The 15,054-nt window shown below is 36.8% G+C and overlaps 1 protein-coding gene across 3 annotated transcripts in view; it reads right to left on the reverse strand.

Moving 5' to 3' along the window:
- Positions 1-1,646: 1,646 nt before the first annotated feature.
- Positions 1,647-15,054, reverse strand: part of rsu1 (Ras suppressor protein 1) — a 30,418-nt gene continuing 17,010 nt past the window's right edge. For all 3 annotated transcript variants that reach the window (XM_081353182.1, XM_081353183.1, XM_081353184.1), the window contains one exon: positions 1,647-2,741. In XM_081353182.1, coding sequence (XP_081209308.1) covers positions 2,639-2,741 — 103 coding nt within the window. In that variant the 3' untranslated portion in view covers positions 1,647-2,638. The remainder of the gene's footprint in view (positions 2,742-15,054) is intronic.

Below are 15,054 nucleotides of genomic sequence, written 5' to 3' on the forward strand. Positions count from 1 at the left end.
AGGAATATATAACTATTCATTTAAAAATGTTGATCATAAATATATACGTATATGTTAAGTTTATTTAAGTATTTTGAAACCGACTCGATTACGTCAGTCGAGGTGCTTCATGAGAGTGGGCGGAGCTAACAAGATCTTTTGGCGTGTTTTGCTTGATTTGACTCTCTGATTGGTGTAATTTTCGGTACAGCATCATGGGTAATGTAGTTTCACCACAAAATCAGCTGTTAAACAATCATTTACTGACGGCTTCAAAAGGAGCAAATACCATCCATTAAAGCTACACTGTGTAGGATTTTCTCCCATCTAGCGGTGAAATTGTTTATGACTACCAACTGAATATTACTTTCTAGCCCCTCCCATTCCGAGGGCTTTTTAACTCCTACGGTGGCCGTATTATTTCAAATCTGCCGGCAGTCGCGAGTAATCTCCCCCTCGCATTCGTCACGGTGCCACTGAGTGTCAGAACGCGAAAGACGAAGCTTGAATTTCCAGGTATGTCCCTCTTTGGCTAATGTATTTTCAAGATGGAGGCGCAACATGGCTGCCGCCATTCGAGCGACTCGCTCATATGTATTCTAAACGCCAGATTCTACGCTTACGAGAATACTTGATTAGTTGGTAGAAGTAATTACACATTAATGAGCACATATCATTTTGAAAGAACAAAGTGTTTTTTGCTAAGAATCAACTTAAAAAAATTACATAGTGTAGCTTTAACAGCCTCGTAGCTCACAGTAGGGCTGACTTTAATTGTGTATCATTTATTGTTAAAGGTGCATTATGCAACTTCTCATGTTAAAAATACCCGTTTTTCTAACCCACATGCTTAAATAATTGCCTGATGGGCTGAATGAGCCCTTCTCTGATCACTGCGATTGCCTCTATAATCCTGTACAGTAAAATAAATAAGAGGGATTCGGGCCGAATTTGATACTGGGCGTGACGTCATGCGCGTTCAGTTGCAGTGTTGCAGTTTCATTTGTTGCCAGAGGGGGGCATAGTTCTGCAAAAACTCAGAGACTTGCGCAATGCACCTTTAAAAATATTTTTTTTTTAGAGTTTTTTTTACTTCCAAAACCCAACTGTTGCACTATAGACAATGGACCTTTTTTGACCAATGGGCTTTTTCCCTCACCTTTACACTGATTATACTTGATAAGGTGACAACTAATGTTGGAGAGAAACTAAAAGTAGTGACAATTTTCTGGTTCCTGTTTTCAAACTAGTGAAGGTTTTTCAATGATGAGCTACTTTTAGTGTAGTGAGACAAAATGCTGCAAAATGAAAATGACAAAACAGTAAATTATATAATCAGTTACATTTTTAAAAACAAATATTGTCCCCTAAGTAGTAAGCTACTTTTAGTGAGCATCGTGTAAAATAGCTCATTTTTTAAAATACTTTAAATTATGAGAAGCATAGTAAGATACAGTTTCAACATAACAGATAAAGACTTAAATTAGCTCATAAAAAACAAATCAGCATATTAATGATTTCTGAATGATCATGAGACACTGAAGACTGGAACAATAAAATATTTTAATAAAATATATTAAAAATAAGTCATTTTAAATAATTGTTCTCAATATTAGTGTTTTTACTATAATTCAGATCAAATAAATACAACCTTGGTGAGCAAAAGAGACTTTTAGATCTTTTGTCAAAAACTTTAATAAGGTTTCATGATCTGTTGAAAGAAAAACTGAATCGTCCAACAAGATGATGACTTTATTTCAATGTCAAAAATTCAGTACATAGCACACTGATCAGTGTGCACATGATAAAAGATATGAAAATATTACAACTTTAAACGTGATCGCAGTGAAACAGCTTGTGACCTTTTTTAAAATAAACAATAACACATCCGTAAAAAGTAAAACTTAAATTCAGCCAAGCTTACATGATGTTAGTGTGCGCAATCTGTAGTGAATGATGACAGCAGAAATGACAATTATTGTTGAATGATTAACCCCAAACGGGTTCTTTACAAACGCTACTATATATAGTTCTGTAAAAAGTTGCACCGTCATGTTAACTCGAACACACAGTAAGAAACAATGGCCAACCGCTTCAAAGAACACCATCTGTGGTTTGTCACGATATCTTGTTGACCCTCTCAAATGGCCACCGGGGTGTTTGTGTCTGGTATCTGCTGTGTACCATCTGAAACTCCCGTTTGCAGCCATTCATATCTGTCATTAAGAGGCAGAGAAAGCAGTCGGCGGTGTCCCGCCGGAGACCTGACACAATCCTGCTCAGACTCCACTAAGACCCCCAAACTCCTGCTAAATCCCTCTTCGGTTACAAAACACTCGTCACCACCTCCCAAAATTCACTGCTCCCCTCATCTGAATGGTTGACTAGGACAACACTCCCGCCGCCTCTCAAGAGACTTGTTCAGAAATGGGATTAGCACCCAGCGCATTGTCTGAATTGACAGAAGTGGCACTTTGAAGGCAAAAAGTGGCATTGGACAAGAAGGACACTTCTTAAACATGGAAGAAATGATTGGCCATTTGGAGATTACATGATTAAGGTAATACTGAAGCAATAAAAAACATACTTTATGAATAAATATCAAATGAACAAGGCACATGCAGTGAGGTTCATCTCGGATGTTCGGATCAGCTCTTCTTCACTTGTTCTTGGCCGCCAGCGGCTTGCGGCTGATCTTCTTTGATTTGTCGGCGTTCTTTTTGGGCGCCTCGGGGTTGGCCTGCATGTGTCGCCCGTAAAGACTGCAAAACACAAACAGACATTGTGTGATCACACCTGTTTCGCTCGTAGGTTCTGCAAAAGGCTTGAATACAGAGTAGCGAGGAAGAGGAGTTATATTTTTAGTGTTAACCAGCGGAAAGAGGATTAATTGAGTCCAACACACTGACGGGTCCCCCACTGGGACACTGAACTCTCTGTGCTGTCCGACACCCCTCGGCTACAGCTGTGTATGGCACAGAGAGACAATTATCCGCAACCACCCTACACACAGAGCAGAGAGAGAGAGGAGGACATGTACGGTGAGCAATTTCCAGTCCAGTGGTCCCTCTCTATTTCAGAAGCACTGGGTTCAGTGATACAAGGGAGAAGACAAAGAGAAAGAGAGAGTAAAAAGTGAATGAGAGCGACAATGTTGTTGTTGTTTTTTTACAGAGGCAGGATTCATTGGCTCTGTACCAAAACCTGCTGAGCTGCTTTGCTCTACATCGCCTACATAGGCAACATCCTGAGAGAAACCGTTTTTTGAACGCTTTACCGAAGTCTCTCTTGTCAATTTATGTAGCTGTCATCTTGGTGACGCCACCAGGACGTTTTAGGCAAACTAGTAAAGCTCCTATCAACTTGAACGGAGAAAGAGCAACAAAACAACAATGGCATCATAAATTTTGCTTCTTTTTCTAAAATCTCACAAACACACACACACACAATTTATCAGGCTAAAGAAAAACAACAATATATATATATGTAGATATATTATTATTATTATTATTATTTACTTGTACTTCTGATGAAACGAGACACTGACACTGTTTTTCATGTTTAGTACGGAAAAGCTGCTTGATTTTAAACTATCCACTGAAAGTGATATAATAAAGTCTGTACAGCAGTTCCACTGCTTCCGTTACCTCATTAATACTTCTCCCTGATTGGATGTTGACATAGTGGCTGGTGATTGCAGGGCTGGCGGCTCTACGCCAAGCATATCTGGACCATGACTATGACATTCCCAAGTGTAATTAAGAATACTATTTGAGTTTGAATTCTAATTGCAGTGCAGTAAAATGTCAAGCGGCAGCTCAGATTCATGACTAAAGTTCATATCAAATATTTACGAAGGACCACACACGGCCCGAACGGAGAGAGCGCAGACGTTCTCAGCCCAGCTCAGCGTTTGAGCCATTTTAATCACATTGCAAGAGGAAATCGCTAAGCAGTCATTCAGCAGTTTTTTATGCAAAGTGACCTACAGTATACTTATATTAACCATATACTTAGGACAGACCCCTGAAGTAAGGAGAACTGGAAATAATAGCTCAGATATCAATGACAAAGACAACAACATTTACATCTTTATTCTTTAATGTCAACCTGAGCGTCTTGATGAACCATATTTGAAGGGACAAGAATGCCACTGTGGTTGTGATGACCAAATGACATTGACGTGAAACCTGGCACAATACATCTGAGCTACGACCGAGGGTCATCATCAGCAACAAAAATGTTTTTCTTTTTGGCAACACAAAGCTATCATATGGCGTCAGAAGACTTGGAATTGAACGTATAGACGTATGCAGAAGTCGTATAAACAATTTGTATGGTGTTTTTGGTCATTTTTGGAGCTCAGTGACCTCCTTCCTCAATTACTTGCATTACAAAAAAAGGCAACCAGGACATTCTGCACTACAAGAAGAATCAAATGACAAGATTCACAGAGAAATATTTTTTCCGTGAATGTTCTTTACCAACTTTGAACATACAACCTACAAACTCAATTCTTCAACCAATACACCACAATCCGAGAACACAGCGAAGCAGGTTTGCAAAATGAAAACCTTTTTATCCTCCACTATGCATGTACATGATCTGTTTATGTCTTCTATAGTTGTGACTTGTCAGTGAGCACTCCTCTCATCAACAAGTCAGTCTCTCTTGTTCATTCGGTCTCTTTGTATCTCTCTTAAGCTCCAAGCTGCCTGTCCGACTGCGTAGTCCTGTCTGAGGTTCTTCCCTTGGGACCCGGAGGTTCCCGTTCTGCCCAGCCAGGCGCAGAGGCAAGAGCCCAGCAGGGAGGCGCTACTCAAACCCCTACGGACCCTCAGAGTTCCAGAATATCAGAGACCTACAATACAGCTTTATATCTCACACATCCAATGGAAAAACACACACGCTGTGTTTTCATGTTTTATGGGGACTTTCAATAGAGACTTAATGATATTTATACAGTACAAACTGTCTATTCTATCCCCCTACCCATAACAGAAATCTTTCAGCATTTTTACATTTTCAAAAAACACCCCTTAGTATGATTTATAAACCGTTTTCCTCATGAGGACCAAAACGTTTCCCCACAAGGACAAGGATTTCAGATATTGCTATCTTTGTGGGGACATTTTGTCCCCATAATGTACAAACAAACACACACACACACACACACACACACACACACACTTGTATATGTGGTTTAAGGGGATTCTCCATAGGCATAATGGTTTTTATACTGCTGTATATTCTGTCCTTTTATACTAACCCTATATATAAACCTACCAATCAAAACCTTTGCCATTTTTTGAATTGCTTAATATGTTTTTTAAGCAACAGGAAGTTCACGTGTCCTCATAAACCATATATTAATGTACAAGAACACGAACACACACACACAAACGAAAATTAGCACAGGCTGTAAAGTGTGTGCATGTGCTGGGTTGTAAAGCATGTCTCTTCAAATGTTTAATTCAGTGTTTGGTGATCAAGATACAGGGAATGTGAAGCCAAGAGGGTTTCAGGCCACTGCCAAAAAATAAAAGACAACAATATTAACCTTCCAGATTGTTTAACAGGGACAATACACATAAATTAACACATCCCACCAATGCAAATGTGCTATAAGATGTCTAATTTTCATCTGTTGTCACATAATGATGTCACTATATTGCTAATGGCATAGAATCTATTCAGTGAAAAAAAAATAAAAAAAAATAAAGATTAAGTAAAATATATATAAAAATAAATAAATGAAAAAATATAAAATAACAAATAAAGTAACATAAAAAAATTACAATAAATATCAAATAAAAAATATATAATACAATAAATATAAAAGAAAAACTAATAAAAAGAAAAGAAAAAACAAATCAATCATTGACATGTCCTAGTAAAAAAACTAACAGACTGAAGGATTATGGGCTTCCATAAACATAAACAAATCTACATTCAAAATATGTAGATAAAAAACAACAGAAATAGATGCATTTGATATGTATTTTTGTTATTTTTGCCATTTTAATTGATTAGACTTGTGGCGACTTAGTTCAATATCTCACTATGCATTAAACATGCTGTCCTGTCTCCAATGTAAACATTAAAAATGTATTTTAATTGAGTATTTAATGAAATATTTTAAATGAAACATTTGTAACTATCAGAACCAAATGACAAGGTCATTTAAAGTCAGATCACGTGACTTTAAAAGGGTTCATGTTTGATTGCCTTGATGTGATCGCACAGGCAGAAGCCGAGAGCATGTTAGTGAGCTCATACGTCCATGTAAGAAAGAAAGTTGTGTGTGTATGTGCGTAGACTGCGAGACGTTTTGGAGCTGACTGAAGGAATCAGTGTTGACAGATGCACGTAGATGTTTGCGCTGGTGTCAGGGCTAAATTGGGCTGTTTTACAGGAGGCTGATATGCAGGGGTGTGTGATCTGAATCTGAAAGCCGTTCTCTCTCTGTCAGTGTCCCGCAGGCTTGACGGACCCTCTGCTGAGAGGAACTCCCACCACATCTAACACAATGTCTAAAGATCAACCCATGAAGGCTTCATAATGCTGTCATCAACTGACCAAAGACTGCATCCGAATCCTGTCCAACAACCAAACTCTGATGTCAACTACTCGTCTCAAAGCCTTTTTAAATGACTGATGTCTGATTCACAAATCATTATTTTGAATGAACTGGTCACACCGATTACCAAAGCATTTAAAAATTATTCTACAGTCAACGTGTGAGATGGCTGACAACATATGGACTAAATCAAAAACATAGTGATAAACCACATGTAAACCAATTTCCTACATGCCTTTACTGGTTTGTCTCACCTCACTCTGCGGATTTACATAACAGTATTTATGCGGATTTTTTTTTAATCTGGAATTATTACCATGTAATAATTTTCATAATGAACGGTCCACTATGCATTTTCTTTTTGAATCATTGTGTCTGTCGAATCATTTCGTGAAAACAACCAGCTGTACATTATGTATGCCATAATCAATTAAACTAATTATTTTATGCCAAAAATTTAAGAGAAAAAAGAAAAAATGCAATGATCTCTGAACACTTTTGAGTACGGATTCAAAATTAATCATTCAAACAAACCAATTCGCTACATATAATTGAACACTCCAGTACTCCACAGCATCTAAAACCAATTCAAATCTTTTTATTTGTGACAATAATTACATATTTGTATCAGATAAAAAAAAAGAGAGGAGGGAATGATAGCAGGAGTATTGTAGCATGTTGCATCAGCTGGAGAGAGAACAAATATTTTGCCTGATAAATGCAAAACTAATGTTGCAACTGCATCTTTAAAAGGGAAACTGTCATATAAAGCTGTGATTTCACTCTTTATATCTTTATAACAGCATAACTGTAGTAATCTGGCCCTGGCGTAAGAAAACATGTTACCACAGCAGCATTGCAGTGCTGAGCGGCTACAGAGTAAACATACAGATTTATTCCCCCATTTATCTGCTTTCCTCATCATTTACAGCCAATTAAAAGTGGACCGGGACAGCAAAATCTACAGAAGTTGCTCTCAGACGCAGTCTTTTTCCTGCGAGTGTTCCAGTTCCACATTGGATAATTATTCTCAGTTACAGTCAAGCGTGTCTAACACAGTCAGGGTGGCCGGTCATAAGTGTGTGTGTGTGTGTGTGTGTGTCAGAGACTGTGTTTTTCACAGAGTGGCTTCCAAAGCATGTTCAGGTGTGTCAGAGGTGAGAGGGAATGAATTAATGATAAATGTGTGGCTGACTTGTGGATCATTGATCGGTCACTGAGGTTGGAGGTAATTTGTAAATGACGTTCCAGCTGCCATTGCATTACACGAGATCTGAGATTAGAGAATGAGATCAGGTAAACAAGCCTCAAACTCAAAGATTACAAAACAGCAGTGACAAACAGGGCCTAAACTGAAATAGCTTGAACCCGAGCTGTAAAATGCCATGCCTGCAGCTTTTTTCTTAATTTGTGATAACACAATGAAACATGGCAAATTGTGTGGACATACTTTTAGGCCAGGCTGTAATACAAAAAAATGATATGAACGCATGCAAAAAAAGGAGAATGTATGCTTTTAGTTTTCCTATCCTTTTTTCTTTTACATAGTACAATAAAACCAGTAGCTGTAGTTTGCCTTTTTTGCCAAATAAACTTAACCAGTTTTAGTTTTATTTGTACTCATATTTAAATTATTCAAAAATCATTTTCCTCATATTTTGATGGTTTAATCAAACTATGGTCATTAGCCCTGACTGACTGTATGTATGTATGTGTGTGGGTATATATATATATATATATATATATATATATATATATATATATATATATGAAGAGTTCAGATGCAAAAGCCTCTAAGAGCCATCTGAAAATTTCTTCTAGAATGGTCATTTTTATCAAGCTCGTATATTTAAGTTGAGTAATTTCACTTAAAGGTGCATTAAGCAACTTTTCATGTTAAAAATACCCGTTTTTCTAACCCATACATGCTTAAACAATTGCCTGATGGGCTGAATGAGCCCTTCTATGATCTCTGCGATTGCCTCTATAATCCTGTACAGTAAAATAAATAAGAGGGATTCGGGACGGAATCGACTGGGCGTGACGTCATGCGCGTTCACGCTCACCTGGCTATGTCTGGCAGGTTTGTGTATTCGCCGCCATTATCCGCATCAGCGAAGACAACTCAAGCGACTTTGGCAAAAGTAGAAGATGGATTCAAAGAGACCGGCTTCTAGTTCATCCCAAACCCCAACGCAAACTCCACGTAACCGCGTGCACAACTCTGGTTGCAGTTTCGCGTGTCGCCAGAAGGGGGCATAGTTCTGCAAAAACTCAGAGACTTGCGCAATGCACCTTTAAATGGCAATGAAAATTACCTATTAATTGTCATGTAAGTGAAATGTTTGCATGTATGCATTTAAGATATTATATCATTTGTACAACTTATATGCAAACATTTCACACACACACAAGATAATGCACTTACATTATGCATACTTGCATATATAATTTATATATTACAATAAAATACAATAAATATACATTTAAATGATCTATGATTTAAGTACAATTTTACATTTGTTGTACATTTAAGTATAAAATCAATGCAGAACTAAATCTCAAATGAACCAATTTGCTAAAATTGATCAGACTTTTCTGATTCATGTACGTTATCAGTTCAAACAAAACAATACACTAAAGCAAATCAGACTTTCTGATTAATTAAATTAACAAACCACTCACTCGATCCACTCGCTTTCAGATTCCTTTAAGCTAAATTTATTAACTCACTCTCCAACACTGATACTCTTCAACTAAAGAGCAGGGTTGTGGGAGATAAGTGTGAAAAGCGTTCAAGAAAAAGTACTTTTAAAAGATGTAGAGAGAGAAAAAGAAGGATGAGGAAGCACATCATGGGCGCACTTATTTCTTGTACCCATAACTAGGGTTTAACACAAAGAACCTTGCAGCTAAACCTCTTTCAGCACAAATACACAATCACTAGACTCATCTCTGTATAAAACACTATCTGCGCTGACAGGACCAACGGAAATCCATGCACTAGGTAAATGAGAGTAAATGACAATAATGAAGACGGATGGCGAACGAGCGGCTCATAACTGATCTCTCCCCTGACGCCCCCATTATCAACAAGATCTGCAGGACTGAGCGACCCCATTACTGCACAGGACATGAGACAGCCAATCACAGCAGGCTTTACCACCCCTTCATACCCGGTTTGTATACGTACAGTCATGCTACATTAGATCATCTACAAGATGAATGTTTCATGAAACATTTATTGTTCGGCTGAGTTACCCAGCACACTCTATGTCTGGACAGTAAACAGAAAGGTTGTGCTGAGTTTGGGCTGTTAACGTGGCCTTTTATTGATAAACTCTAGCAGGAGTTCCTGTCTGAGTTCAAACTAATGAGGAGTGATGGAACTGCTCTCAACCTTTAAAACCTCCAGAACCAAGAGATGAAGAACACAAATACAGACTATGCGCAACACACACACACACACTCAGACTGAACTAATCTCTTCAGTTAGTCACAGGACTGTTGCTTTCTAGTAGGCATCCCGATGAAAGCGTATTGGGAGGATCAAATGAGCTTCACTGAGCACTGAAATAAATGAAAAAGTTAAATTAAGTAAAATGTTACATACGGAATTAATTCCATAAAGTTTAAGTTGAGTTAAAGTTAAGTTGAGTTATAATACTTCGTATTTTAATTGAGTAAATTATTAAGGATTATTCAATTATTCAATTAAAAAAATACGTAAGGATTATTCAATTCAATTTGTTGGAATTTTATTATTAATTAAATTGCTTAAATCTTTAAAAAAGGCTTACATGTTTTTTTTTTTTGGAGTGCATACAACATCTACTTATTTACTTGAAATAAGTATTGCAAAGTAAACTTCAACTAAGTAGAAAATGACTCAACAAAATTTTACTTTAACTCAACTTAAACTTTATGGAATGTAACATTTATTTCATTTTTCTTTTGCAAGTTTTTCCATGCAATTAAAGTAAGTACATTTTACTTTTTTTTTCTCAGTGCACAGTGAGGCTCATTTGATCCTCCTGATACGCTTTCATTGGGATGCCTACTAGAAACCAACAGTCCTGTGACTAATTGAAGAAACGTTTAAATAAAATATTTTAAAATATTTTTTGAGTGTATACAACATATCTACATAATAGAAGTAATGTGGTACCCACCCGAACAAAGAGACGTCAATACTTGGTATACAATACACAACAACAATAACATTCGTTGTTGGATCATTTTTGAGTATGAATATGTCATTTTGAGTAGAAAATACATTTCAGATGTCACAAAACAGCAAGTTACTGAACCTAACAATAAAATCAATGATAAAACAGTGTAAATACAGCTGGAAAAGTTGAAAGTTGAAATTTTACAATGTTGATATTTACTCACATTTTCTGATTCATTAATAAATAAATTGAACAAGCCAATTTACCGAAACAAGACAGCTTTTTAAATTCATTAACAAACCGCACTAACAAACAGATTCACTAAAACAAACTAGTCTTTCCAATCCATTTACATAAACCATTCAAATAAACTACTTTCCAATTATTTAAATGAACAAACCGATTCACTACAACCAATCAGGCGTTTCTTGGTTTAATTACATAAATAAACCCTTCGAGAGAAAAAACAACAACAACACTACTCAGATTCTTTCCACGTTTAGTTAACTATCTCCTCCAACACTTCTGCAACTGAAGAGCAGGGTTATGAGAGATTATAGTCATTGAAATGTGTGCGAGAAAATGTACTTTTAAGGATGTAGGGAGGACAAGACAGAAAGAGAGGATATGGAGGAAAACACTGGCAATAGTAATCTAAATGTAAAAATAGGAGAAATGAGCATGCACAATTCAATATCCAATAGCGGCCGTATATCTATCTAATATCTAGTAGCTAGTCGTGATCCATCTACAGGTAAACAAGTGCTGCTAGAGCTCATGTTGATGACACAATCAAACAAACACAGAGATTCAGAAGATAATACCAAACAGCAACACACCTCGTCTGTTTCATCTGAAAAGAAACTTTTTCATAGAGATCCACATATGAGCCCAGTTTCACTTGTCATTTTGGACTCACAAACACAACACAAAGAGAAAAAGTCCACGCTGACTCTTTTCCTCTTTAAACTGCAGGGGCATTATGGGAAAGCTGGTGTCAGTTCTTTTGCAGCAGGGCTCAGTCGAAGCAGCAATGCATGAATATAATTAGAGAGAATATGGAAAGGAAAGAGTCTGTCTGTGGAAACATGCACAGTGGATTTAACTTACAGAAACTCATTGCATTAGTGTTCAGAACTCCCAATCGAGCTTTCTTCCATATTCAAACTAACTGCGATTGAGACGGCCAGGAAGCATTTCGGTGATTAATGGCTTAAATGTTGGTCTGTTTCTCACACAAAGCAATTGTAAGGCACTTGCAGTGTGTCATATGGGTCACTATTCACACACACAATTGACAAATTCTTTACGTCTTCATAAAATATTAAGCGCAGTCACTATCAACAGCTTTGCACAAAAACAAATAAAAAAAAGTCACTGTATTAGTGAAACTGCGATAGAAAATCAAATGGCTTCATGGTTTGTACAGACAGTAACCCTCATAATCAGTCCATCTCGAGAGTATATCAGAATTGATATCATCTTTAATCCTGTTAGCAAACTGATCTTTTACATCACATTACTGACACTATGCTGTCATGTTCTCTGTTTGTACTGGGAGTATATTATCAGCGCTCTCAGCAGAGTTAATCTCATCAATAAAATTACTGACGAAAAGTCAGCTGACTGAAGTTTTTTTTATTTTAATCACCAATAAAACGATTGATTAAAACAAAAATATGATGATAAAATAACTCTGCAAGATATTAATGCACTAACAATGTTTTTAGAAGAAAAATGTTTAAATAATTGATTCACATAATCAGTTTGTTGGGATGGTCTCAAGGTGGCGCATGCACGGTCACAGCCAATGATTGTCTCCCAAGGCTATGCAAGTTATTATAGAGCCAAAAGCGCTGACACCACCAACAACAAACACTTTCATTAGCTCACAAACATAGCCTATTTAGATCAGTTGTTATCATTAACTTAAACTTTTTTTTTTAAATCTAAATAAAAAGAAAGGAAAATATTAGTTGAGAAACGCTAAATGAAAATTATAAAAAAAAATTTGCCTTGGCCACTAACTGACATAAAATAAGTTGAATTTGAAGTACTGCAAATATTAAAACTGTTATATAAATATAAATCTATAGCAAAATTGATCTGAAACATAAAAAAAATCCTGTAATAGTGTATAAATAATACTAAAAAGTTATATGAGGCAGGTATATACACAATAAAAACATTATATTACAGCTTACATTTGTGCAGACAATTAAGTGAATGGATTTAAGTGCTAGTCAGTGGCAAAAATGATGAAACTTCCAAAAAGCAGCCAATACTTCAGCACAATCCTCAAAGTTTTCGAGTGGTTTTGTTTCATTTTGTTTATGTTGACAAATCTTTTATTTGTTTGTTACAATTCATTTTGGAAATGACCAACAACTAAAATGTTATTATTGTTGACTAAAATATGCCATTATATTGCATTATATTATATAAATTGTATGCAATTTCAATCCGAGAAAATGAATGACTATAACAAATCATGTTAAAGAAAATTTAAATCACAGTCAAACACTGCAAATGTGGCTTTTGACCCAATCTGTCTCAGAATAAGGTGTTTCTGTGTCTTTTTATCACATGCAACAATTCCTGATCTGCGACCTTTCCTTCCCGCTGACTCATACCACTGGTCCACGAGCAGATAGATGCGGGACTTCCTATATGTGTGCATGTCAGGGTCTGTGCCGCTGGGAAGTTAATTGTGGTTGGTTTTTCAGTCAGCCCTGGACAGCTGTGAAGAGAGCTGTGGCGGTTGTACCGCGGTCAACAAGCGTTTAGAGTTAGCGATGAATAAAAGATGGCGGGAAGACGGCTTTACAATATGTTAATGCATTATGAGCACGAAGAGTCTCCCCAATGCTGTCAGTCAGATATAAGATCCTTCTGTCAGGTTAACAAGCCGCCCCATGAAATATGCATGACAGGTTACCCCCCCTCCTCCTCCTCCATTCGCGGTTTATGCTACGACCAAACCTACTGACAGAAGAGCATGAAACGAGAGGAGGGTTAGGACTCATTGTCAACAGTTTTAATTCCAGACATCTGCGTGAATTCAAGATAAATGACTAGAATATTCGACAAAACGTCAGCACTCAAGAAGCAACATGACTCATGATCTTAACGGCCATCAAATGGAACATCGCTTACAACAAAACTATAAAATAATATCCTAAAACCAGGGGTGGATCTGGTTTTCGAATCGGGCTTAGCAAATGAGCTTGGCTCATGAATATTAAATTAAGTGTGGTGACGTTTGCCCACTAGTTCTACCTGATTTGTTCAGTAGGTATACCTGATTTGCCAAAAAGCACAGCAAATTTTGGTATTATTATATACACACACATTTATACTGTATATATACACTAGGGATGTGTCCAAAGCCTAATTCCGAATTCGGAAAGGCGCAGAAAATGAATAACACATTTTACGGAGGCCCTAAATGGACATGGTTAGGCTTGCTGCAGTGGCTGGTTACATTACATCAGATTTCACTTATCACATGAAGATAGTGAGGACAGATGATTGACAGGACGAATTTGGTGCTTCATTGACAAATATCTTATCTTGTAAAATGTGTGGTCAGTACCGCCGCTCCCTATGCACACTTGCACAGAGTATGCGTGATCGCGAATTGGAAATGGAAAGTGAAAAAGCGATTTCAATAACCCGCATATTGATAGCAGTTCCCTGATGCAATATAATTACCCAACTATATAGAACTCAAAAGCATTGAAATGTATTTTTTCCTCTCATATCATATTTTTTCACATCCCCGACCGTGTCCCTTTAGGGTCTCCGTAGAATGCGTCATTTCCAAAATAGTATTCGGCTTCGGGCACATCTTTAAGATAAGCCAATATTTACATTCAGAATTTTTTGAAGTATAGTTTTTAGAAATTATAATGTCTTGTCTTCCACTTTATTTGATATATTATTCTATTATTTTATTTATTTATTTACAATAAAAAAGTGAATATTTTTGAAAAAAAAATAATTCTTAGCATTGAGCCCGCCAATGAGCCAATGCAAATGTTGGTTTCAATGGTTCTCTGATGATATTACATATTAGATTAAAAAACAGTACTAATGTACAATATTGGTTGATACATACTGAACAAAAAACATTAATATTGGCTAAATGGGATAGATATATTGTGCGCACCCACTTAAAATAGATGGAGCATGCCAGGGTAAATTGTTACGCCCCTGCCAATTAAAAATGAAAGAAGCCTGGATGTGTCTGTCTTCTGCTGTTTCAACATACTGGTATTTCGAAATGCTGGATCAGTGATCTTAAATGAGAAAATGTCCATC

Source organism: Scardinius erythrophthalmus (genome assembly GCF_964197995.2).
Source record: "Scardinius erythrophthalmus genome assembly, chromosome: 22".
In the NCBI taxonomy this organism is placed as follows: Eukaryota; Metazoa; Chordata; class Actinopteri; order Cypriniformes; family Leuciscidae; genus Scardinius; species Scardinius erythrophthalmus.